The 26,744-nt window shown below is 39.6% G+C and overlaps 1 protein-coding gene across 1 annotated transcript in view; it reads right to left on the reverse strand.

Moving 5' to 3' along the window:
• Positions 1-26,093, reverse strand: part of kif6 (kinesin family member 6) — a gene marked incomplete at both ends in the record, with an annotated part of 50,152 nt that extends 24,059 nt beyond the window's left edge. The window contains 13 exons of the mRNA XM_083908038.1: positions 492-686; positions 5,720-5,894; positions 7,976-8,081; positions 9,442-9,545; positions 13,808-13,894; positions 14,128-14,271; positions 14,537-14,743; positions 17,477-17,606; positions 19,237-19,346; positions 19,455-19,602; positions 23,431-23,505; positions 24,470-24,579; positions 26,034-26,093. Of these exons, the coding sequence (XP_083764164.1) occupies positions 492-686; positions 5,720-5,894; positions 7,976-8,081; positions 9,442-9,545; positions 13,808-13,894; positions 14,128-14,271; positions 14,537-14,743; positions 17,477-17,606; positions 19,237-19,346; positions 19,455-19,602; positions 23,431-23,505; positions 24,470-24,579; positions 26,034-26,093 (1,651 nt within the window). The remainder of the gene's footprint in view (positions 1-491; positions 687-5,719; positions 5,895-7,975; positions 8,082-9,441; positions 9,546-13,807; positions 13,895-14,127; positions 14,272-14,536; positions 14,744-17,476; positions 17,607-19,236; positions 19,347-19,454; positions 19,603-23,430; positions 23,506-24,469; positions 24,580-26,033) is intronic.
• Between the last annotated feature and the right edge of the window lie 651 nt (positions 26,094-26,744).

The following is a 26,744-nucleotide window of genomic DNA, read 5'->3' on the forward strand; positions in this document are numbered from 1 at the left end:
GTAGCAATGGCCATACCTTGCTAGGTATGTAAAAAACACAGACATGCATGAAGATGCAAATGGCAGCACCAGGGATCAAAACTATATGGACAACAGTATTTGTTCCCAAAAGCAAAGACCTGACCCGCAACTGGAAACAGAGATTGTGGCTTTCTCATCCAACATCCGTGCCTGACCTCATAATGCTCTACACAATGAATGGGCACAGACTCGCATAGAAACACTACAAAGTCTTGAGGAAAATCTTCCAAGAACTGTGGAAGCTGTTATATCTGCAAAGGGGGACCAACTACATATAAAAGTAATGTATATATATATATATTTGAATAAGTCATTACAGTCCCTGTTGGTGTAAAGGTCAGACATCCCAATGCCTTTGTCTATATATGCCAAGGCCAATTAAGACACCATTTTGTATTACTTCTACTTCATATCATAACAACAACTGTGATTGTAAAACTTGCTTTGTAAAGACAAACTGCTTCAGGTACCTCTTTTCATGTACTGCATTGCTCGTCTTCCATGGTTGGTTGAGATGCTGTCGGTGTCGTTTTCCCTCGGTGACATTGCTGACAACGTTGGCGTACTGTGGGGGGCTACACTCTGGCCACTGGTGATCTCAGCAAGCTGGGCAGCAACATCCTGGGCCTTTTTCTTCTCTCTCTTCAACATCTTCACCAAGATACCTGTGGGTATTGAGTTAAGGGCACTTCTTTTTCCCTCAACTGCACATGCATACAGTGAATACGTTTATCTATACTATGAAAAGGTAGCACAAAAAGACAAGATGGAGTATGATTTGCTTAAATGCATACTGTACAAAACCCAGAGGAGTGTGTGGATGGTTGAACGATTGCTGACCTGTCCATGGTGTTGCCTGCCTCTTGTCCAGTGTCAAGTGGGATTGGCTTGAGCACCCTATGGCACTCAAATAATACAGTAAGTAGTAAACATAGTGGACAAAAGGGTAGAAATGCAAGAAATAAAAAAGAGGTACAATGGCCTCCAAAGTCTTTTTCTACAAGCAACAGGCTTTACTGTGGCAGAGAGATGACATGTGCTCAGTGTCTAACCTTATAGGCTCGGGTAGTTGACATGGTCTGGGATAAATCAGTGGAAAGAGGAGGAGCAAGCGAGGCTGCAGAGACCTGGCCAGGATTCCAAGAACTACTTTCGCACCAATGAGGACACAAGTGATCGTCTAGTCCAGAGTCCAAGTTTAGAGGCATCTGTACATCTGGGTGCGCTTGTGTGAGTCTGACAGAGAGTAACAGAGTGGCTACAAGAGAAGGCTGACAAGAACGGCAGCTTAAATCCTGTTCACACTTTTATTGCCACGACACGTTTCACTTCCCAATATGCAACGTCTCTCTGCATTAGGACAATTTATTATAATTGTTTCCTTCGCTCCACATAGTACACCCAGCTTCCAACTCTGCAATAATCAACTCTTTGATCAGCTGCCTCCTTAAACAGCTTTCAGCTGGCTCAACATTTTTCTTTTTTTTTTTGAGCAATAATGCAAAAAACAGGGCACAGTTTCGTTCAGCTTCTTCAAATTTGATTATCAACTTGACGCCTGATTATTATTCCCTTGTAAACGTGTAGAGTGACTTTTAGCTTTTGCAATCAGAGCTGCTAAAAAGAGAAAGTGTGATAATAATCAAAGCAAAGGGACAATGCACACACTTAGCTAAAAATGCATGCTTGTGAAAAAAAAGTATGTCTAACCTTTAGTTATGAACATCGCCTACATGTATAAAACATTGCTCTCTTATAAAATATTCATCAAGCTCCTGCCTCCTGTTTTTCCACTATAGTGTGTTTTAATCACAACCCACAATTTAAAGTAATCACATTAGTCTGCTCTTCAGACACAGGTCTATCATGAGATTCACAGACGAGCAGACATGGAGCTGTGGCAAAGTGAAATTGTGGTGGTCAGAAGATAATTTGTGAAAAACGTCACAATGTCATCATTTTTGGATGATGAATGGACATAGTTTCGAAGGAGTTGGAGAAGTTAATTTATATTCCTGTCAGCCAGTACAAAGGAGATGTCAGTGGAAACAATAACATGAATGAGCCGTGTCTCCAGTTACAATTACATTTCCAAGGAAGCCAAATATGCAGTCATCTTAACACTGCCAAAAATCGAAACCCAGGACTGTTCCAAATGACCTATAGCAGCCAGGTCCTATGTCATTGTTTCATACAAGTCATTACTTCAGACGGTAGACTTCACCAGGTTTTTCCATTATTGACATTTCTGGCACCTGATAGCTTTAATCATGCTGGACAGTACCATAGACTTGTAGAATGAAAATGTTCTGAGGGGTTGCATTTTAGATCCGGATGCTACAAAATTCCAACACACCCATGTTGGAGTCAAACTAGAGAATGTCTGTAAAATTACCACAGAGGGTAATTTTACAATGCATATCATAGTGTTGCAAAAATATGCCTCATTGTAAAGAAGCTAGATTACAATTACGTCTTTGTCCTTAGCCTTAAAAAGACTGAGGGTACTGGCTAATGACTTTTCCAACATTCTGCAAACCGCAAACCATTCCGCCACTGAAAATAATTGCCATTTCAGAAAATAATTGTGTTTGTTTATGTTCAATATTGTCCAATAGCAGCCTGAGGAATTGTGACCTTGACTTTACTCATGTCACCAAGTCATCAATTTTCCCTGAGGCCACTGATTTTAACCCAGTGTTATGTCTTTATGCTCATTCACAGGAACTACAAGGAACATTGTCTGGTATTTCCATCCCATGTCTATAGTGTAACCACTATAGGACTATAGTAGTAAAAGTCTTATTTTCCTTTTGAGGAAGAAAGTCCAAATTTCTCCCTTAAAAAGTGATCCATGGCAGGATATCTTGTCCTGGACTGACACAGCTCATGGAATCTGGAGTTTATCCCTTCACTTCAGAGCTGGATTCATGTTTCAGACGATCCTGGGATCTTTTCTTTTCTATTGTATCAAAAGTGCCCAAAATATTTCTCATGTTTTTAGATTTCCATGACATTTCTTAAAACATTTGCAATGTTCAAGGCCTTTCATCGAGGACGTGTAGCAACTAGGACATAGGAAAAAAAAGAACAAATTTGTATCCTAGAGATAGGATTTTAATGTTTCCCATGTGGGCTTATGCTGCGACTGAACATAACATAACATATTAACAACTCTTGGTAAAGGTAAGGGGAATATTGTGGTTTGTAAACAAAATGTTAATGACTCAAGCAGCAGGTAGAGCTTTAAATGTGTATCCCTATCTTTGGTGTGACAGTGCACCATCTTTGCCAACCACTTCGACATTTCCTCTAACAATAGCACTCAAAAGCACATAAATTCAATGTCTTGTAAGTCCTCATCTATGACACTTCATTAGTCTGAGCATATCACCATGTACACATTTAACCAAGTCTGACAAGAGTATGAAAACTGTAATCAATGACCTCTGGCCAGCATCAGCAGCAGGATTTATACGGGTGATTACACCCAATATTTTACCAGAATAACTGACAGGATGCATTAACACTTGAACAGAGTTTGAGTGCTCTATATTGTTTTCCAAGAAAGAAAAAAAAACACACATATTTTTTGGAAGGAAAACGCATCATAGGTCTGAGGCAGTTACTTGGACAAAGTGTTGAGCACAGCGATTTGAAAAATACACGAGACTAAAGCCAGTGCTTTGAAGACATGCCGACGTTAATGTCAACATTTGTGTCGACGAAGCACTATAGGAGTAATATTCTGTGTTTTTGATGATTCCGTTGAAAGGCTATACTTCATGTCATTCAAATTATAATTTTGTTATAATCACAACAAACCTTTTCTATCTGATTAATGACAACTGTCTCATAGCCAAACTAATTTATTGGCTGCATATACACATTCAAATTCCATATTGTTTTGTGTGCAGGGTTCTGAAAACCCAATCAGGAACACACAAGCCTGTGAAAAATACCCAGGCCCCTTTTTCGGTTGTTACACTGGGTGATGTGCATATTCATAAACACTATAATATGTTGAATAATTATAACTTGTTGTAATCCTGTTTACTTAAAGAAATAATTTTTATGTTAATGACGTTCAATATTGAGATTCAAGTGATCAAACAGTTGCAGTAACTACTAGCAAATTGCAACTGACGTAAGAAATCTTTTTGAACAACGGCGAATACATGCAGGGTTCATTTCTGAATGTAATTAGCTGCTGCAATTGTGAATAATGTTCAATAAATTAATTGCTTACCATTATCAATAATCTTTAGGTTATGATCCCAAAGCTACACTGCTGTGAATGTACCTAAATTTAAATCTAGTCTATGAGATTGGAAATTTGCGTAATTTTTTGAACCTTTGAAAAGCATGTGCAATCAAGCCCGCAGTGCTGGTTTGTGCTGGTTTGGTGCCCCTTGTTGCTCTGTCATCACGTTGGTGGTGGATGTGCTATTAACCCTGCTGACTCGACTAAGCACTACCAGGTGCCCCCAACTGCCATGGCAACTGGGTACATGGGAACACACAGGGACAGTGGGTGGAGATACACCCCTTTGTTTAACAGGGGACTATCCCATAATTAACACTGAGGACCCAGCGCCAGTCTGGGAACTGTAGACCTGTACAATAGAAACCAAACCTCCCAGTGAAGGTTTTAGCAGAGTAGAGAGTTGGACAGATGGACAGACATGGGAAGCATACTGATTTATGCAGCAAATACAGATTTATGGAAGAAATTGTCTAAATCTAGATAGTAGTTAGTGTTCAGAGTGGAAATGATTTCACCCTTTAGTGCTAAATTAATCCAACTACAGAGCTACTGTAGACAGACCACCCCAAGAGTTTAGGCTACTGCAACCTTATATTCAAGCTCCTCAATGAAAGAACATAACGGTGATGCGATCAGCATAGTGATTACACTACTTGCCAAAAGTACTTTTTACTTCTAAACACCGACTGGAGCAATTTTGGCAATTATATTTGCATTATGTGAAAACCAGTATATGGCATATTGAGAGGAAAAATCTAAAAAAAGAAGGATAAGGGTTCAATTTATTTTGGAAAGCTGAGGTTATTGTGGCTAAACAATCAAGCAGACATCTCAATTTCCCTACTAATGTACTATGATCTAATGACAAGCCACAGCATGAGTGCTTGATTCCATAAAGCCATTAGAAATATAATATTCAAATGCAAATACCATAATTATGATTAATAGTAAGCATGATTAATTGCAGTCATTAGATGAAGTGCTATATCTGAACATAATATACATTAAGACACAATTTCATGTTGGCTCTGAATGCAGATTCATTTATATTTTCAAATTCACATCTTTCTGCTTAAGAAGTTTTACAATATGGTGAGTGTGACATAAATTTAAATTTGAGTTGAAACATACCATACCTGATATATTACTCCCTTCTCTCCCTTATTAGGAAATCCACGTCTGGACATGCTGCATTCATTGTCCTGCTAACTCTAACAGACTGCAGAGTGCTTGCCCATGATGCATGCACTCCACCGCTGCCTTTTAACACACAATTGGTCAAAAATACTTTTATAAAATAGTACAGTACCATGTGTTCTTCGGGGGGTGTTAGCTTTCCTTCTCATATTTGATTTTAAGTCATGTCAATCACGTAAAATTACATAGACTATTATACCTGTTGGCTGTACCAAGGATACTGTCAAAGGATACTGATTTCATTATCGCGCTGAGTCAGCATCTCCTTTAAATTGGTCACTTGTGCTAAATCGAGGTGGTTGCGTTGAATTACTTCTTCACTCGCTGCTGCTGCTACTGCTGGTGATTCTTTTCCATCACTGCCTTCAGTCCCTCCAGTCCCTCCAGCTTCTTCGTTCAGAATCATTTTCTATACAAAGAGATGACAGAACCAGAATTAACAAAAGGAAGATTTCTTATTTTGATATACATTTTCTCATACTAGGGACATGGGGATGCCATATCATACCAACCCAAAGTTGAATAACCCTTTGATGTGACCTACAATCACAAACTTCAAAAGTAAAAGATTGCTTTCTACCACAGGTGGATATTTTCATGAGGAAAACAGTATAAACAACCATAATGAATGCAAGAATCCAAAGAAGCTGGAAAATACATTGCAGTACCAAGCCAAAAAGTAATGCTCTTCAAAATTCTTTGATATTCCTTTATGTTAAATTGTCCCATTTTTCCGTCTGCATTTATAACTTTATTAGACAGGTGGCAAACATGTTAAGGCACTGGAGTAGACACAGGAGAAAGGTACAGAAGAGCGGAGAAGCTGGTCCCAGAAGTCCTGAAGGTAAAGGATTGGCATACTCAAGACACTTAAATTAGAGCTGATGTTATCCAGGTTTGAAAATAGATTCACTGCTGCAGTTTCACAACATATTAAACATACTATACAAAATTAAGGAGGCCTCACTGCACATCTGAGCTTGCAGTAATGAAAAGATTTAACTGCCTATATTTGAAACTCACACAGATAAAAATGATGATAGAAGAGCTGAGCATGAAGAGCTAAACAGTTTTGAGAACAAAGACAAGTGAAATCAAATTTAAACCAGATCCACATTCCTACAGAATCACTGGAGTGTGACTGGGGTGATGCTAAGAGGAATGTAAACTCAACAGGAGATCATAACAAACTGAAGGAGTGATAAACAGAAATTCTAGTGGGATCTGGAACGGCTTCTGGTGGCTGCTCCAACTCCAACCGAACCAGATCCCAGAAACAGTGTGAGCGCTGCCGTGTTTTCCCTACGCTCATTTAGGGTCATCAGCTGCTGTTCGAATTAAGTCAATAAAATTAATCAATATTAATTGGCACATCCTCCCAACAACCTGCAAACAATTGCTTTTCTATACACCAACAACAACAAAATTCAGAAAAACATCATCCAGGTGATTCTTGAGTCTGATAATCAGCTGCCAGAGTTAATCAATTTATAAAGAAGCATTTAAATGAAATGTATATACTGTTTAAGTGCAAACCCTATGTGCAGTACAAAGACAATAACACAAATCTATCAACTAACGTATTTACTTTTGTTCTATTGATTCATGCAAATCAAAAAGTTTTAACTCATCTATAAAATGTCACAAAGACACATCATTGTGGGACACCTTCAAATGCTTTGTTTTTCTTCGAAGCAGAGACTTCTTTTCTTGAGCCGTTGTGCAAACCCAAGTTTGAAATGTCACATAAACGTCTATATGTCAACATTACACCTTACATCTAATTAGATGAACAAATAAGTGTCTAGACTTGAGGCCATGTGAAAAGTAACACTGGTCACCATTGTGTCTTAAAGTATTTTCACTTTCCAGCCAGGCAAAAGGAAAATACATCACAATATCACTGAGAAAAAAACATGTTTTCACTGATAATGGTAATGAATATTACACACAGGATTTCCAGTTATCTGCCAAGTTCTAACCCTAATATCCTGTTAATTATTAGCTTTCTAGGTCAAACTGAGGTGATACAATTATATCTCTATAATGTGATTAGATAGATATCATTTAAAAAATAATAAAAGGTTAATTCAGGGGTAAAGAATGTCACAGCAAAGACAGCAGGGGGAGCTATTTAGAGGAGGAGACTGTTGAGCTGGTCACTTTGCTGAAGAGATTGGATCTGACACCTCACTGTTCAAATTTGTTTTACTTCTTGATGTCTATACATCCAGGTGAAAGCTATCTTTTACATTTACACTATACAATAAAATTCACATTATACTAAAATTTCAAAATCAAAACTTCAAATCACATTTTTTAATATTTTTTAATTAACTAGCATGGCAACCTGCACTGAAATCTGCTGTCACCGTGTCAAGTGAGTGTAGCATGATATGTAAAGAAGGGTGTAAAGATGCTAAGAGAACAAACATAGATAAAGAGTTCAGGGCTCATGCAAATACATGAAGTGATGTCTGTAAATATTACCTTCAGCAGAGAGAAAGAGTACTGGATTTTCCTCATGTCTGCTCCCAGTGACAGTGTCACATCAGGATCGGGGTCATCAAGAAAGGCCTTGACCAGCTCTTCCAACCTATGCATACACACACACACAGTGTAAGCACCTACCAAATACATATATTACATTCTATGTTATGGTCTTTCACCAGGCACTCACACAGTTAATATTCATGTTTGAAGAGCGCTTCTACTGTTTAAAATATTGGTCTGGTTAAAGAAAACTATTTACATAAATGTGTGTTCCAGCTCCACAAGTCCAGTCTGTTGATAAACTATCACTGGATGACAGTCCAAACATTGGTTCTTCACAATCTGGAAAAGACAAGGAGCCAAAAATCCAAAGGGATCCGGTGTAGGCACGTCAATGTGTGGTTTTTCCGTTTTCCGTTTCAGCGTAGAATCATGCTGGCTTCACATGACAAAAGACTTAAAACAAACTCGGCAGTCTTGTTTCATGCCCTTGAAACCAGATTGATGCCCTGCGATGCCATGTGCAACATGTTGTACCTCTCAAATGCCAAATTTGAATAGTTACATATATTTTTTTCCAAAGGCTGAAGCTGACTAAAATTCTGTTTAGGAGAAAATGACAGTTTGTTTGGAAGGTTACCAATATCTGCAGCACTGAAGATAAAGAATAAACGATGTGTGCTGAGAAAAGTGACAACAAAGAAGTCATGTAAATCAGTCGCTCCTGAAGGGTGAGTCAAGACATAAAGTGGTAAAACAAAATCTGCATTTACAGTAAATGTGGTCACAACAGACATCAATAAAGTCTCTCTCTCTGTGGCTTTGACGACAACCAGAGTGAATTGAAGATAATCACCCGGGTATAGAGGAAATCATAAAAAGGCTGAGTGAGGGGGTCATGGCATGGTAAATACATCAAGGCTGCATGTGTTGAGTCCTCAAAGGAACCTCTGGCCTGAACTCTGGCCCTACTACCCTCTACCCTCTGCTTTTTGAGTGTAAGAGCGGAAATAAAGCAGTCCCGGCTTAAGTAGAACATGGGGAAACACCATTAGATCTAGTTAAGCCTCAGCTTCAACTCACATCAATGCATAGCTCAGTAGTATAAGTTATGGAGGCACTTTAAGGAAAAGACATATAAAAAAATGAAATAATGATATTATTCTAAGATATTGATCTCTGACTTCTGCACATTTCTAACTGGCATCCAGAATAAGACTGTATTCTCTCTTCTGGGTCTGACGTACACTAGAAACATGTGAGAAGGCTGAAAGGGCTGACACGGCTCTTTTTACATCTGCACTGCCCCGAGCTGACTGATTCATACATAAATACACACACGTACATACCATACTCCTCGATTTAGTCAAATCTGGAATTAGCATCATCGTCCTAATGTCTATAATGTAATAACCCTGACTGGAGTTGAGGGCTGAGGAATCAAGGAAGAAGACGTGACCTACGTCTGGATCTCCTCCACAGTTAGTTGGTCATCTCTCTGCTCTCCTGTCACCATGGCCAGCTCTTCCCTCAGAGACTCAATCTCCCTTTTCAGACGTGCTATTAGCTGAAATACAAAGCAGAGTTAGAGGTTTCCTTCATGTGCACATCCACATATTAAAATGCACATTTTGGAAGCTTCAGTACAGAGACAGACATACGCAGAAAGACATGCAGACAGACACTATTTCCCTACTGCCAACTGATGAGACAATCGCTCTAAAAATTATCTTGCGGCATATCTTGCTGATGCATTTTGAGGATAAACTTAAGTGATTCCAGACTGGATGCCCCAGAAAAAAAAATGCAGGAAACAAAAACATAAAATAGCATTAAATTGCTACAGGGGTGAAAAAAGAACACACTAAATCCTGCTGCTGTCTGTCTGCACGTGTTTGGTTGAGGCCTAGCACATGGAGCCAACAAGCTGCTTGCTCTTAGTAACCGCTGTCCGAGTCTGGTTACTGTATTTATAAAATGCAAGATATCCTACCAAGTCCAGACATAGCTTTTTCATTACTCAAATAGTCATATTTGCAACAAGTAACCAGAGCGACAGCAAGAGTGTCTATTAATGTCAAATATCATCATCATTACTAGAGTGTGTACCCAGTGAACAGTGTATTTGATTGAAAAGTCAATAAGAGAAAAACATTTGTCCAGACCTGGTCTTGTGGACATAAACTACAATCTTCAAACACCAACTGTAAACAACATAATGGATCACTGATCTGTAATAGGAGAAGATTGGCAAGTGTGTAACATAATGGTGGGCAACAACTCAAGAACCATCCCCGACTGAACTGACAGTCCAATTTGAAACTCAATAAAATCCACTTTCATAACAGTGTGTTTGTTACAGAATAGCTTTAATTTTTGAAGATAACTGTGTGGTTTATCTCCTCTACGAAAGGGTCCATGCATGGATGGGTCAGTCTATGGAGCTTCATGCCAGGATTAGCAGGTGACTGGCTACCTGTGTACGTACGTGGCATTACATGTTTGCAGGGAATGTCAATAAATCTTTAATTCTGCATTAATATTGCCACTAATGGGACACAGCCTCAACCAACAGTTACCAGCAGTGTGTCAAAACAATCTTGATTTGCTAGAATTAAAAGTCAAAAGATTAACAGATAAAAATTAATTAAAGACTAAGACTAATTAAAAGCTGTTGTGTGATTTCTCTGCAACTCGAAATTTATTTGCCAAATCCCAACATGTATGCGCAATTGTCCCTTCCTGGACCAGTTCCCTATGGTCCAATAAGGGAAAATTAAATATATCCAGAGATGTGCCATAACATATTAAAAACAGACCAACATCAAAATCAGTGGTTGGCTTCGTTAGTGAAAGGGTTCCAGACCAGTTGCAATAAAAAAGCTGCACAAGTCACACCACAAAACCACCTACTAAACCACCTAAAAACAAGTGGCAATAGTTCTTTGTCTCACATGACCCACTTCTTTCCTCAGTTTTAAGTCCCACTTAACTACCACCACTGAATTTGACCACACAGCAGAATACTAAAGCGACTAAAAGATTGGAATGTCTCAGAAGAGGAAAAAAAAGCACATGCAACACAGAATGGCGACTGTGTGCTAAGAGACAAGACATTTCTTACACAAAGTTCCTAAAGAGCCAAAGGTCACCAAAACTAAATCAATGTCAATGTCCAGACGGAGTGAGCTAACTCAGAAAAATGCTGCCACTTCTAGCAGACACATGGAAAGACAAAACCAGTCATACATTGTGATGCTCTTGAGAAGAAACAGACCTACAGTGAGGTTTTGGGAAGGTGCCACATTACTTCACAAACATTCATCTCTAATCCAACCCATATCACATATTTGAATATTCACTACCATAGCTGACCATGTCTCACCAGAGCCACTCCCTGCATCTCATTTTTGGATACCACCGTCTAATGCAACTCTCTCAGCTGCATCCTCCGAAGCTGACCACCAGTTGTTGGTCAGCGGAATGGCGCAGTCTATTTCAGAGCGCCAAGCCCAGACTGGTACCACAGCACCACAACACACTTCTAAACATTCTGAAAAAGAACTGACTCAGGACATGTGACGGATGATGTCAGTGTATCGTATGGAAACCTGTGTCAGTACAACATGCAGATTGTTACGGTGACAATACACACAATCATCCACTCTGTGCAGAAATCTACTATAAGGTGTGTGCACTTCAGAAATTAAAGTTTCTAATAGATACATGAAGTTATGAATTTAGCAGCTTACAAGTGGATGAACACGTTAGTGTGGCATGGATGACACATACTGTACAATAAAGCATCCTCTTTCTGGAAATGTAAGCAGGCCTCTGTCTGACTCACAGGTGTTTATCACAACTGTCTTCTTGTTAGAGATTTTATGCCTCCATCTTTTAGTACAGTGAGAGTCAAAGTCCAAGGGACACTCAGTCTCCTATTACCCTCTGCTTGACTGCAAAAGAGCTTAAAATACAAACCGCAGTGAGGTGGTAGAAGTACAATGGAGGATACAGTTACTGTTAACTGTGACTGACGATCCCCTCTGATATCCATCATATCTTCCTGGTCTAACAGGAGGATTAAGACTGACCTTAGTTTTATAAGAGAAGCTGAGAGAGATGTGCTCACTGTGGCTGATTCACCATGATCACAGGCCACTGACAACACGTCATGGTTTCCCACATCCCAGAGATTTGTTAAATATTTTATCTGGTCTGGCAGTTTTCCTGCTAATCAAGGTATTTGAGAATTGCATTTAGCAGCCTCAAGGCTACAGCGTAGGACCATTAAGGCAGTGTGTGGTCTGAAAGATGGAGCAAACACTGATGGCAAGTTTGTAAAAAGCAAACTTCAGATTTCAAATCAATTACCACAGGCAGCATGTCCAAAAGAGAGTGTGCCTTTAGACAAGGAAGGCAAAAAAGGGAGGCTGTCACCCAATCCACAAAAAGGTGACATCATTCTAATCAGCCCTGCTGGCTTTGCTTTTTATTCCCTCAGTAAACTGGAGGGGAATATAGAAGGAGAGACACAGAGACAGGAGCAATGAACAAAATGAGAAACACTCTAAAAGGCCATAAACAGAGACAAGAAGTTTGCCCACGGAGTTTGGGTTTTCCTGGAGCTGTAGTTGTGCCGGACCCACTCGGGAGCTGCCAGACACTGTCACAATTACTGCGCCAGCCGCAGACTCTCTTAAAAATACCTCTGTAGGGTTTGCAAGTGGCCAGCCAAGTCTTAGTAGCAGTAATACAGTAGCAGTTAATCCCGAGGCAGATCTGGGTGTGAGGGCAGGAAGCGGATATAGCTGTGATGACTTACAACTGCATATGCCCAAAGGGGCTATTACACGGAAACTACCAGGTCTGTTCTCTGTCCCATTACAATAGGGGATGGTTAGGGGTTTCTTTCCTATCGTTATTAAGAGTGTAAACTCTTGAGAAGGTTTGGCAAGAATTCTACATGGAGAAAATGATGGGAGGGAAGCCAATACTGTCTCTACAATCTGCAAGTGCATCTCACATGGGAACCCAAGTTTTAAAGATGAACAAACACTGCCAATGTCAAGAGCAAATTTCTGACTACATATACACTTATTTTTAAAAACTTTATATTAAAATGGAAAAAAAAACAAAAAAGACAAAAAAACCCAACCCAGAGTCCAGAAACAACTGGCATATGTACAGTATATATGCAATGAAAGATTGATATTAAAGCATGTGCAAGGACATTCTATGTGAGAAAGTAACATATGTTGCAACAATCTAAGCAATTACCATAGGTCATCTGATCTACTACATCTGGTGAAGAACTTCTCCGTGTCACAGAGCGTATACAGCTTGGGCCTCTTTGTCAGAATGTGTGTAAAGGCACATTCTGACATATAAACATTACACGCCAGTCTGCAGCTGGATGCATTTTTAGATGCAGTGAGATATTGGGATAAAATATGCAATAGCAGAATTGGATGCATGTAAACTAGACAGAGAACGTAAACAAGACTTGGCCTCAATCTAAATAGCTCAAACAGACAGATGTTCATATAGTGAAGGTGGAAAACTGCTGCTCCCAGTAGGACTGTCTGGCATTGGAAAAATGAATTAGGTGTTGGAAACCTAAAGAGGATACTTGAGCACATGGTGGGTTACACTTAGTTACATGTAGACACTGGATTCTCACTGCAGTTCATTCCTTGATCAATTTAAGGTCTGGAAGCAATGAGGAGGGTCTGGCCCTAATGAAACTGCACATTGAGTCATGCTTCTGTGGTGTGATTGTGTGGTATGGTCTGCTATGGTATTTGTAGTCGTGTCTGGCTGTCTCACCAGTGCAGGATCCAGTTCCTCATTTATTATAGCCTCGTTCTTAATGAGAGCCACGCGCTGGGCAAAACGGCAAGTAGAGATGGACTCCTGAAGAAAACAATTTTCATCATGTTAATATTTTTCTGTGTAAGAGACAACAATGGCTGCTTATTATTGCTTCTTAATTTAGCTCACAGTACATTTTCTCCAGTGATTACACTCAAAGTCTCATTACTAAGAAAATGGTCACCATGTACTGTATATACTTTAGGATACAGTGCACAGCTTTTATCAACCTCTAATAATTCTGTACATGGTGTGTACAGTGTGTTTGTACTCACATCAAGGTTCCTCTTATCAATTGCCATTGTGGCAATCATGGTGGTCATGCAGTTGCCCCCAAGGCTGTCCCTAAGCACGGATGTTAACATGGAGTTTCTGTAAGGAATGTGCAAGCGATTCTTCTCTGACAAAGCGATGATCACCTGAAGAGCAGATCAATAATGAAAAAAACAGGTGCATGTTTTTAATGCATATTCACAAATGCATTTTTTCCGAACTTTACTATCCATACAGTAAATAACCAATGGTTATTGTCATATAGAAGGATTGAGATACAGTATTAGCCTGAAGGTGCAGGGTATCGTTTTATCACTTACAGAAAATGAGGTATACTAATAAAATAAAAAAATATTTCAGTGTTTACATTAAATACATGTTAAATGGTAAAAAGTACACAGCATAAAGTACCTGTTCCAAATAATGAAGGGAGAGGTTGATGTACTTGGCCTCAGTGAGCTGCAGCCCATTCAGGCCGGTCTTGCTAACCCTATCCGATCCAGCCAGATCCACCAGGTGGAGCTTGGAGCGCTGCACTGTGGCTGAGCCTGGTTCTCGTCTGCACAAGTGCACAGTGAAAATACAGTGGGAGCGTGTCGATGCCTGGTTCATGGGAGTCTGAAGAAGATAGAAAGAAAGAAAAAGAAAGAAAAAGCAGTGAGGTGATATTTGGGAAAATATGGTCATATTGTTAGAATGTAGTTTGGTTTGTGTCTGAACAATTCTCTACAATTGGTACACATGGTGGGCATAAAAGGGGTACTCCCATAACAACATGAAACACTCTCATAAACACTCATAAAAGGCTTATTTTTGCTCCTCCTGGTTTGAAGATCAAAGTCACACCATGTGTAACCGATGAGCAGTAAACATTTGGTGTCAGCTTCACAAATGCTGGTCAGTAAAACAGCATTCGTGGGGTTCAGACCAGCAAAAGACAGAATTAGAGAATGAGTCACTCTGCACAAACAAGCTTTATTAACTGGAGGAGGATGGATTGGGTCCTCACTGAGAGAATAAACAAAGGAAATAGATATTCACTGGCCAAGTGCTGATCATGGACCTCTTATTGTTTTCTCTTTTTTGTGCAACCTTGCCAACAACAGTGTTTGTAAAATGATGCAGCAACATCTTGTCTTGTACATGCTTCTGGATCAAGGCATAGATTCACTTTCTCTCTGCTTGAAAACATCATCGCAGACATTCCAGGTCTTTCGTTCTAAAAAGGTGCATTGACCCTGACTTGTTGTTGGCATTTATGTGCCAACGCCTGCCTGTTAGGGTCATGACAGCTCGTGACTTATCTTTCACTATCTTAACCCATAGCTGTCATCTCTTTCCACCAATCCAAATTCTCTTCTTTCTGTACAGCCCTATGTTTGCTCCATGTGGGATTCCTTAAAATAATGGCAAGTAAAGAGATCACATTCCTAATGTTACTGCAAAGCCACTCAAGGTTAGCAAAATGAGTGTCCTAATGAGTGCTACCATTAACATCAATCAACCTCAAGAGCAACAAAAATCTTGATAAGTGTCTTGCTCTTTTTAGAAATTAATTTGTGGTCATCCAGAAGGCATTTTAATCAATCGACACCTTACTCATGTGCCACTGAGATCAACAGTTTTAATTTGCACAGTACTCAATGTCCAGCCTGAGTTTGTATAATGCATTCTCTGTTTATAAGAAGGCAAGTAGTGTATTAACATTATCTGCTTAAGTGTGTTTTAATGGTGACACACACTATAAGCAGCTGTTAATACAAGCACTACAGTGGAAATACAAACAAGAACCCTTAGATGACTGACAGAAAGGCAAATGCCAAGAGATTAGGACCGACTAAATTGCTCCTTGTGTGTTTTTGTGTCCTTTATTTGTACCATTTGATTTATCAAGATGAAGCATGAGCTGAGGGAGTCTGGCTGTGTTTTGATATGTGCTTCATAACAATTTCATTTTGATACACCCTGTCATCATATGAAGGTTCTTTTAGGAGGCTCACTTAAACTGTCAGCACAGTCAGATAAAAGCACATCAAATAAAGCATGTATATTTAAAATGTTGCAAACTGTGTGCACACACAAAAAAAACGTTGCCTGTTAAAATGATGCCTGACTTAGGGCCAGGCCGTGCATCCTCATATGTGAAGAGAACAAACAAGGATGCAGAGACTGAACCAGATGAGAGGAATTGTTTCCCAGTGAGGCTGTAGAAAGGGTGAGGAGTTGAGAAGGTGCATTTTATTTCCTGTCCAATAAAAGTGTAGAGGGGATTGCCAGGTCTCAGAGTGAGTGAGCTCATGTTCTGTTGAGTGTGGTGTGAATGGATGTGTCACTTTCATCCACAAGAGAAGAACAAGAGAAGAAAGACAGCACTATATTAACTTTATCTGAGGTCTATAAGGAGCAGGGACTTCTGGGGTGAATCTGGCAGGGCTAAATTGTTCATGATGGTTCTTTGTTTGCTTTAGGCTCAAGAGAAATCTTCTTGTGGAAAAAGTGCCAGAGAGAAGGTCATAATAGATTCTGTGTGGGTGGACTATGCTGAAGGCTCCCTACTGAACTGTGCAACACCCCATACAGCCTGATAAAACACAGGTTAAATGACAGAATGCTGGATATTAAACCCATTTTCAAGTACAACCATGCATTGATTTAGATTAATAGAGGAATCCCAGCCACTACACAAAGCTTCTATGGTCAAAACTTAAAAGCAAATCACTGATTGAAATACGATTACCCATTTCACTTTTACTCTGTGTTATTTACATAGAAAATAGGAACAAGAGTAAACAAGGTGAGACCAGGCCTTTGCTCCAAACCTCAGGTTGCAAAGCATAAGCTGGCCCACCGCATGTCTCATCAGTGTGGGGAGTCTGTGTGTCTGAGTGTAGGAAAAAACATGCGGACATAAACAAAAATTACAGAGAGAATGCTTGGTTTTACTGGGAAAAACATGGTAAAAATGGACCACAAGACCAAAATAATATTTTAGAAGGGTCTTAAGGTAGTTTTTAGAAGACATATTGCATTTACAGCCAAAAAATATTGCTTATTACGCTTACTGTGGGTGTGGTTATGTATTTGTGTATACTCTTTACAATCTTTACTGAAAAACGGTAAGGATGCAGAGGTTAGTGCTGCTGAATCATGGCAAGAAGGCCCCAAGTTTTAATCCCAATTCAAATGGGCTCATTCTGTGTGAACTTTTCATAATCTCCCCATGTTGGTTTTCTCCATGTACTCAAGCTTCCTCCCACGGTCCAAAGACATGCAGATTTGGGGTCAGGTTAAATAACTCTAAGATGGAATGGATGCTGTGTAGTTTCCCTATGGGTTTCCGAATGTTTTTACCTCTGCAATCATACGATTGGTGTCTCCCAGGAAAAGTAGGTTCAGAGCCTCTTCCTCATTTCCTGCCTGCTGCAGCGAGAGGTTCCGAAGGTGGATATTTTGGTCTGAATCTTCCATGATTGTTACTCGTCTGAAAAAGTGGAGAAAAAGGGCGGTGCATTGTGAAATTCCAGGATAAAAAGATTTTAAATAAAGATGAGTCAAGACAAATCCAATCAAAACCAAATAATCCACACTGAAGCAATTATGAAAAACAAAATGTATGTAGGTTATGTCATCTGTTTTCCTGCCTTGGCCTCGATCAGCTCTTAATCTAAACAAACCACATCTGCAAGTCAGTGTGGCCTGTGACCCCAGGTTGACATGTGCTTTATCTGTCCAGGGGTTCATAACTTGATAACAGACAGGTCTCGCTTATGAAAATAAACGGGTGATTAGCTTTTTAGACGCACAAGGCACCCCGAAACACAGTAAGTCTGAACAGATGGGTTTGAAATGACTTCTGTGATCTTACCACATCATTCCCATCACGCCACCAAGGTTGTGACACTATGGCTACTGGATTGAGATGTCAAAGAGGGGAGGGATGACTGCAGAACACATGTAAATAATTGTGTCAAAGTATGGAGGTCACTGAATTTGCTTGATAAAGCTGCGTTCCTCTTTATGTGATTAAAGACTGGATCTTGAAAGGATTGTTTTCCCAAACAGCCGCATTGACTCTAATTGGACTACAATTATTGCATTTTTAAACAAGTGCAAATATCACAGTATAAATGATACCAAATGAATTTAAAAGATTATGCACTGACTCTTAGCATGTTGATCTCAGAATAGTAATAATGCACAGATGTGGACAGAAACCAATGCAAGAAAATACGTGTGTAAAAATATCATAAAGAAGAGAATAGATACTGTAGGCAATAAAAGAGCAAGGCAGCCCAACAGTCAGAGAAAGAAATTTGTAAGAGCCACAGCTTCTCCTTGAATCAGCAAGTGTGGCTGCAGCATGGTTAACAGCGGGCACCATCTATTTGGAGAAGACTATGATTTGTGGGCATCCAAACCTTGAGCTGGATTCTCTGTAAAATGCGCAAAAAAAAATTGGTACAGGGAACACCATGATGTACCAATAAAAAGTTCAAACTCCACTGTCAGATATAATAAGTGAAAGAAATAATAATATGATGGACAGAAAAACTACAGGACAGATAAAGGTTATAAAGAAAGATGGATAAACACAATCTAAAAAGCATAGAGAGAAGCAACAGTAGAAGGACAATAAATCAGTGTTAAAAAAGAGATGCTTATTAAAATAGCTTATCCCTCAGACCAGCTGCAACAGCGACGGCTATGAAAAACTATTTTTCCAAATGACCCTCTTGCCCTCTACTCCAGCGGCTCAATCTGCCACCAGGTTGCCCACATTCATGGCTGTCCCACAGTCTCATTTTGTCAGTTGGCAGTTGGTCGTGGGGTGGTAAATACTACAGGCTCCACATTTCACCACACAGTGACTCCTGGCAAGGCTGTCAAATGACTGTTGAGGAACAAGACTTGAATAAACCCATAATGTTTGGGAGAATGGACATAGTGATGACTGGCCCACTTGGCTTTAAAATATGACGTGCATTTATAGTTGGGGTAATTACCAAAAGTGAACAATTCACTGCTTTGTATAAGTGCAGTTCACTTTCCTCAGGTTACTAGTAATTATATTACCAAAATATCTGTAGCAAAAATAAAAGAAAAACACTGACGGAAGGTCTTCTAGTTGAGAGGCTTCATGTCGGGAATCCAGAAGGTCATATCCCATCTCGTTGTAAATCTCCAGGTAGGATATACTTGTGGTATAAACCGTTCTGCTGTCCTGTGGAGAAAAAGATGTACGACTGTTACATTCATTTACATTTAGGTGCTACGCAGCACATGTCAATAAACAGTGTTAGAGTTAGATCGTTAATCGTGTTGTGCTGACCTGGCTGAAGCATTCGAACAGATAGGACAGTGTGCGGGGAATAATGCCTCGATCGCTATAACGCTCGGCGCCTCCAGTGATGGTGAAGGTCTTGCCACTGCCCGTCTGGCCATAGGCAAATATGGTGCCATTATAGCCAGCTAATACACTGCAGACAGACAAGCACACACAGACTCCACTCAACACTCAAATAATTAAGACCAATAATAAATAAATAATTATGATACAGCGATGTTTATGTATGCAAAAGGCCAAATTTAACAGCTGTACAAGATCAGTCATTGAGAACATGAGCTCATGCACATTATCTACTGTAATAACACTAACATTCATCACACTGTAAATATCAACATGTGGTGTCAAGCTGATCTCATTACTTATTTTAGCACAACACACTTTTTCTGTATACCACCTGGTTTCTATAAGCTCCTTTGGTGAACATTTGGATGTACGACTTGCAGGTTTTGTTTATACTTTTCAAAAAGGGAAAATATACACATACTGGAAATACAGCTAATTTGGATGACAATTTCATGAACACTGATCTTACCAAGCACAAAACGGCTGACATTGAATACCATCTGTTTTTAATTTTTTATAAGTGAAAGCAGATCAGTCGAGCCAATTTCATTGAAATTACTAATTCTCCCACAATGTATTTGTTCTCAGTTGACCAAAGGAATCAAATGTGCAATAGATCTCCCCGCCTGAGGTTATGTTGATCTAAATCAATGAGAATAAATAAAAACAGGAGAAGAGAACATGTTAAACAGGTGATTATTTTTGCAGCTTTTTAAAGATATTTGCAATACATGCAAACGTGGACCAAAAGATACTTGATGCAAATCAAGAAACGTGGTGATATTCGCAGACAATGCATCTTTTCACTCTTTTCAATCTGCCTCCCATGACATCACCATAAATTTAATTCGTAACAGTGCAAGGGAGTGTCAAGTGTACTTTGGTGCAGATACTAGAGATCTGAGTGAATTAAAGCTGACAGTTTAAATCCAGGAAAAGATGGCAGTGCTGCCAGTGAGGAAGAAATGTCTCAAAGTATGAGTGAAGGAAAAGGCCCAAACCCGCTGTACTGGACAGGGCCTGGTAAATTTCGGTTTGGCACTGAACCGCTTCTCCGCACATGCAAATGCCAATAAAAAGCAGTAGTATTTAGCTCTGTTTGACACATCTTAACATCCAAAATGATGGTATTCAAGAGGAAGAGAAAACTGGCTTTGCATCTTTCATCCACAGTGCTATCATAAAATGAACCAATGGGTCTCAGAGATTCAGGCCTGGATAAAACTGTGCTTTCTCACTTGCCTATTGTAAGAATATCTTGATGATACATTTTTCAACATTAATTCTGAATGAATTTCCCCCTTTTATTAAGCATCTGCCAACCCAGTATTTGAGCAGTGTGTGTGTGTGGTTTTCCCTTCCTCTGTGCTGTACAGTTTCATTAGAGGGCTAAAAAGTAAAAAAAAACAACAACTGTGAGTCAGGTCATATAAAACACTAAGTCCACTCATGGGCGGTTGGTTAGTTGACCATTACATGTAGGTGTCCAGTTAGCATGAGTCATGGCACTCACTGGCAGAGAGAGCGAAAGACACAGGCTCAGTGTTCAGCTTCATGTCAATGCTAATGATGCGGGCTGGGCTCCTCCACTTAGGCTTGGGTTTTTCCTGTTTACACTTCAATTTTCCTGGAGATTGGCAACTCCTCATCCAGCAGCTCATTTTTGTTTTTAATGCTCTTTTGATGACAAGCAGTGTGTCCAGTATTTGAGGTAACACATTAAAGGACAAAACCAAACCAGCCCCAGTGCTACTTTGAGCTTGGGCTGCAGGTCTCACAGCCATGTGAAATGAGATTACAATGAAGATAGAGGGTTTGCCTTGCCAGCCCGACATCATTACATTGGCTCATCTCTCCTGGAGCCATTAATACTGGTTTGCTTTTGAACTACTGTGTTGGGGCAGAAATTACTGGTTTCGGTTACACCACGGCAGAGACAGTGTGTGCTCGTGTGCAAGTAAAAGACTTTGAGCTTTTGGCTCAACTCGACGTGCGTGAAGTATGACTGAGTACCAACCAAAACAACAACCTGACAGTTATTGCAAGTTGAGAGGACAGACGCCTGCGTGCATGAAAGTGAGTCTTGGTGTGGTGACCAGGAAAGTGCTGCTCTTCAGAGGGACTCTTGACTTAACCTGAATAAATGTTTACCGACTACAAGGGCCATAGGAAAAACAGTGTCAGCCCAAATTTGATTCTCTTTGTAATTTCTATAAAAAGACAGCTGATTGCTCATTGTGGGAACTGTTGGGTTTCTCTCAAAAGTATTGTATATCGTCTCTCTAAAATGCCTTCAGATGGTGTCTGTTGTGATTTGGCAATGTACAAAAATAAGATGCAATCTGATTTGAATTTAAAATGTTAAATATTTGTGGAATTCAGAATATTAATCGTCTCAAATGACATTCTGCTGAGGGGAAAGGAAGGAAGGAACAGACACTGGTGTAAGAATTGTCTGATTGATGTGTCATCTTTGGATAAATGAATTCTGTCCTCAAGGATGCAGACTATAGTTGTATCAAAGACTCAAAGACGCCAAGCTAAAATTGATATGGTAAAACATGGTTGTGACTGAAACTATTTAACCTGATGTTTATCATCCGCCACAATAGAGGGGGGAAGTGTTCAAAGGTTGGCTCGGGAGAGCAACCCAATACCAAGAGTCAGTGAACCCGTGTCAGTGAACCAGAGTAAGGTCAATTATATTAATGTCCTGAGACGTCTTGCGGTGTTGTTTATGTCTCCTTTAACATCAAAATATAATGCAAAGCATTTGTGGGATTGCAAAATATAGTTAGTATTTATTAATTAAGCTGCCTGGAGCAAAAAAGGCAAGTAAAAACCTTGGTTACATGTAACACAAGTCACAATTGATGATTAGGAATTCCCTATTGTTGGTTATTTTCTTATTTGGATGGGAGTGTAAAGTTAGACCATTTGAGCAGGGTGTACAGTGTCTTGAATCTTTTTTTGTTCATGTTATGTTTTAGTCCTATACTAGTGAAATGTTGCTGTCTCAGTTGGTCTTGCCTTACTGAAACTAAATCACTTCCTGGGTGTAGTGTGGGAATATTGTCTCATAGCAAGACAGTCCCATGCTTTACTGTGTTAAGATTGCATGTTCTCTCCATGTTTGTGTGGGTTTTCTCTGGGTGCTCTGGTTTCTTCCTACCATGAGGAAACATGTGTTAGGGTAATGGCTCTTGAGAGTGGCCATGACCAATATTCAATCTGGAGTTGGTCCCCAGATGCTGCTCCTAGTTCTAGGAAGGTTCCTAGTAGAGGATGGGTAAAATGCACGGGATGAATTTCCCCACAGGGATTAATAACGTGACCTTAACCATAATATAATGACTGCAGACGACAGAATAACACTGAGTCGAGTGGAGCTCAGAGGAATAATAATAATTGTTTGAATTTTACACAGATTATTTCTTGTCCTTGATAGCCTGACATTTCAGGAAGACAATCAAATAAAAGTGTATTGCTCAGCTTCTGTATCTGTATATGATAGCTCTGTGTTGTGGCTTGAAAAAAGTTCTCACCCTCATGATGGCACAGTGTGTCATCTTGTCTGCCAGCTCAGTCCACTTAGCGGTTAAAGAATGTAAAGCATGCCAAACATCACAGACACCCGCCATTTCCATCTTTAAGAAAGCTGAGCTTTACTCACTTCCTGTCAACAACGCTGGCTAAAGCCTGTGCGGCCTGACCGCAACATGGACAGATGAGCACTGGTGGGCACAGGTGGACAGGGATAATTTCTCTTTTGTCAGTACATTAATGGGTTAGAGTTAAAAGGGATTACAAAGATTTATAAACGTATGACCTGGCACTGAAACAGATATAGTATAGATTTCACATTTTGAACAGTAAAGCATGATTAAGGGTTTACCTGTCTGCAACTGGTTTGGCAATGTTCTGAAATATCTCTTCTTGTTTGACTGCTTGATCAAACACCTTCTGGAACCTGGACAAAAAAAACAAAGTATCACCATGACACCTATGAGAAAACACAACAAGTCTGAACACCCATCTATTACTTCATTTATTACCATTACATACTGTAAAAATGTGTCTGATCACACAAACATCCAAGGCTAAATAAAGTGACCCACAGCTGTACTGAATAAGCACAAAAAGGCGTTCATTTCATTTCCCGTGTGGGTAAGGAGGACTTTGGTCATTCTGCTTTTCTAAAGCAGTCTCAACCCATCATGTTTTATCCCACTGAAAAAAAAGATGAGAGAGAAATCCGCCCAGGAATATTGTTAAATGTGGAAATTTTTATTTCTATAAGGGCACAAGGGAACCTCCACAGGCTATTATAAGACACTGTGGTTTTCAGAGGCTCTCAGTGTCCACTGCTGTCTGACTCCCTAACTGTGAATTTAGGGCTTGGAAGCGTGGCATGGGCCTTGCCAAGAGGGTATATGAGGCTGCTGCTTTCACCACCAGTGTTAAGCAGATGTTCTGGCTTTGCAGTGACAGGACTGGTGGTTGAATTGTTCATGGGAAACATTTTGTTTATGAAACTTTGACACACCTGGTCCTGTGTTTTCTTTATTTGCTTTACATAGATTCATTATATAGCTTGTGGTTTAAGTGAAATCAGTGCAACAATCTGCACTATTCTAGCTTGCACTGCAAAGAGATGTCAAGTCATGTTTTGATGTTTAACACTCACTTAAACCTTGTTAATTTTAGTCTAATCAGAATGTTAAATGGTTGGTCAAGCATCAACTGCTGATGCTTTGAGAAGGCAATGAGACAAAAAAGAAGAAAAGAAACCTCAAGGTAGGGAACAAAGTAACTGCTTTCTTTTCTATCACTGTTCTAGAGAGTACTGTAAACTTCCAAGACCATAGCAGTTTAACATCTAGGCCAAAATGAGTTGTGTGATTAGGGAAATTAAAAAAAAGTGCTCTCACTACCTGAACTTGTAGCACTCCCTCTTGTTGTTGACAAATCCATCAGCCAGGTCCCTGGGCACCACAAACTCCAGAGAGGCACCCGTCTGCTCCTCATTGTCCACAGAGTACACCTGAGGGAGCCAAAGACAACAAAAAGGTCAGGCCGATGGTGGAAGGAGGACTGTTGTCCTTTTTTGAAAAATTAAATTGGCACAACATAAAGAGCTGATTAACCACAACATTTGGGAGACATTTTCATCAAGCAGTCAACAAATGCATTCATCCACAGCATTATTTTTTTTTAGAAAAGTCTACTGTATGTTTTATGATTTGTACATGTTATTATGGTATGTGGTACCATAGATGCAGCCATATTTAAACAAAAAACAATTCACGTTACATTTAAAATATGACTTTGGTCACTTCTGGTATGTGTACAGTCTGCAAGCCTGAAAATGATGCGTATATCCTGTGGAAAGCAAATAGAACTGGACGACCAAAAATGATCACAGTGTAAACAAGCTCAGCAAATTCACCTCTGCTGACCAAAGAGATTTGGCTTTCGTAAGCAGAAAAACTGTGCAGCATTTAACAAAATATAGATTGCCCTATAGCAGTGAAGGACATTTAAAGCAAGAACGGGTGGGTCCATTCAAACACACCCTTTCCTCCACAGAGCTTTAACATACAGTATGTTCTGCCATATGTTTTCAATAGTCACTGATGCAATTACAAGCTGCAGGGTCCCAGGAGTAAAAGACACTGTACGACCTAAATGATTGCATAGTTTTTCATTGTCACACTGCCAGAAGTTAAGTTTCTGACCACCAACGTACTCTCATCTTTAAAAAAGCCGGCCTCACGTTAAACCCAAGGAGTTGTTGCATTGTGTTTGGCTGTATTCTGTCAGCTAAAGCTCAAGTGCAACAGAAACCTACCAAGTAATTTGATTATATCATCGATCTGCTGCAGTGTTCAAACAATAAACAGGAATTTAGAGAGCAGAGTCCATTTTGCCAGAGGTATTTTTCACAAAAATGTACTTCTTAAGAACATATGGATCAAATAAAGAAACCCTTTATCAAGTAACAGATAATACCCGTCTGTACCTTATTGTAATTATAACCACTAGTACTTCGGTTGTATCACTTTCCTTCATTTCCCAACATTTGCTATTACCATTTATGGGTTAATATCATGTATATTACAGTATGAATACTGTAAAATATGACATAAGCAGTGGTGGAGGTAAATAACTACTCACATTACTGTAATTCATTGTGGAGTACTCTTGTATTGTACATAATGTTACATTAATTAATAATATAAATAACCTAAATATTTCAGTATTTATCCATCTATCTTTTGGGGTTTTTGCTTAACATATAAAATAAAAATGTAAGAAACCCACAGACATTTTATACACAAAAAAACACAGGTGTCGCTGATAACTGTGATGATGTCATTGATTCTCACTAATCAATTTAATTAGCACACACGTGTCAATATGGCTGCCGCTTAAGGCCTATTGCGAGTGTAACCATTTACATCCTGCTATGCTAGAAAGTGTTAGCTGTCCACTTACAGTCGTCGTTTTCTTTGTGGGTTTAATGCGACCGAATATCTGTATCCTCTCTTTCACCATATTGTCCTCTAAAGTGAGGAAACGGCTTACTTTGCTTGGACTTCCTTCATCACATACCTGGTTAGCTCCTTGGCTAACTCTGGCGTTTACGTCGTTGCCGAGTTTTTTGTAGTTTTGTTGGAGCTGGTTGCTGGGTAACGCTGGCTCCCTTCCGTAGACAAAGATCGTCTATGGGTGCGAAGATGATTCCTCGGTGTAAAAACAAAAACAAAACTCCTCTCTTGAACCACGAATCAAAGATGTTCAGAAGTGTCTCTGTGTGTGTCCAGCTATTACTGATGTTGTGGGAACCTAAATCTGTTTACACAGTCATATTATGGGGACTTGTCTTCTTTATGTGGACCAAAAGCAAGTCCCCATAACGTAAATTACTACACTTTTTAAAGTGAAGACCTTTGGGTAAGGTTAGGGTCAGGGTTAGGCCAGTAGTCAAAGTGTCAAAGTGTCAAAGTGTCAAAGTAAGTCAATGCAATGTCCCCTGAAGTCATGTAAACTGAACATGTGTGTGCATTTACAGTTATTTTTGGCTTTTCTTGTTTAAACCCTGTTCAGTCCACATGGGAACAAACGCCTGGTCCTAATCAGGTATCATACTTCCTGAGTATCTTGTTAAGGTTGGAGCTAAGATGTGAACTTTGTTTACTGTAAGGT

Source organism: Microchirus variegatus (assembly GCF_963457635.1).
Source record: "Microchirus variegatus genome assembly, chromosome: 21".
NCBI classification, from domain to species: Eukaryota; Metazoa; Chordata; class Actinopteri; order Pleuronectiformes; family Soleidae; genus Microchirus; species Microchirus variegatus.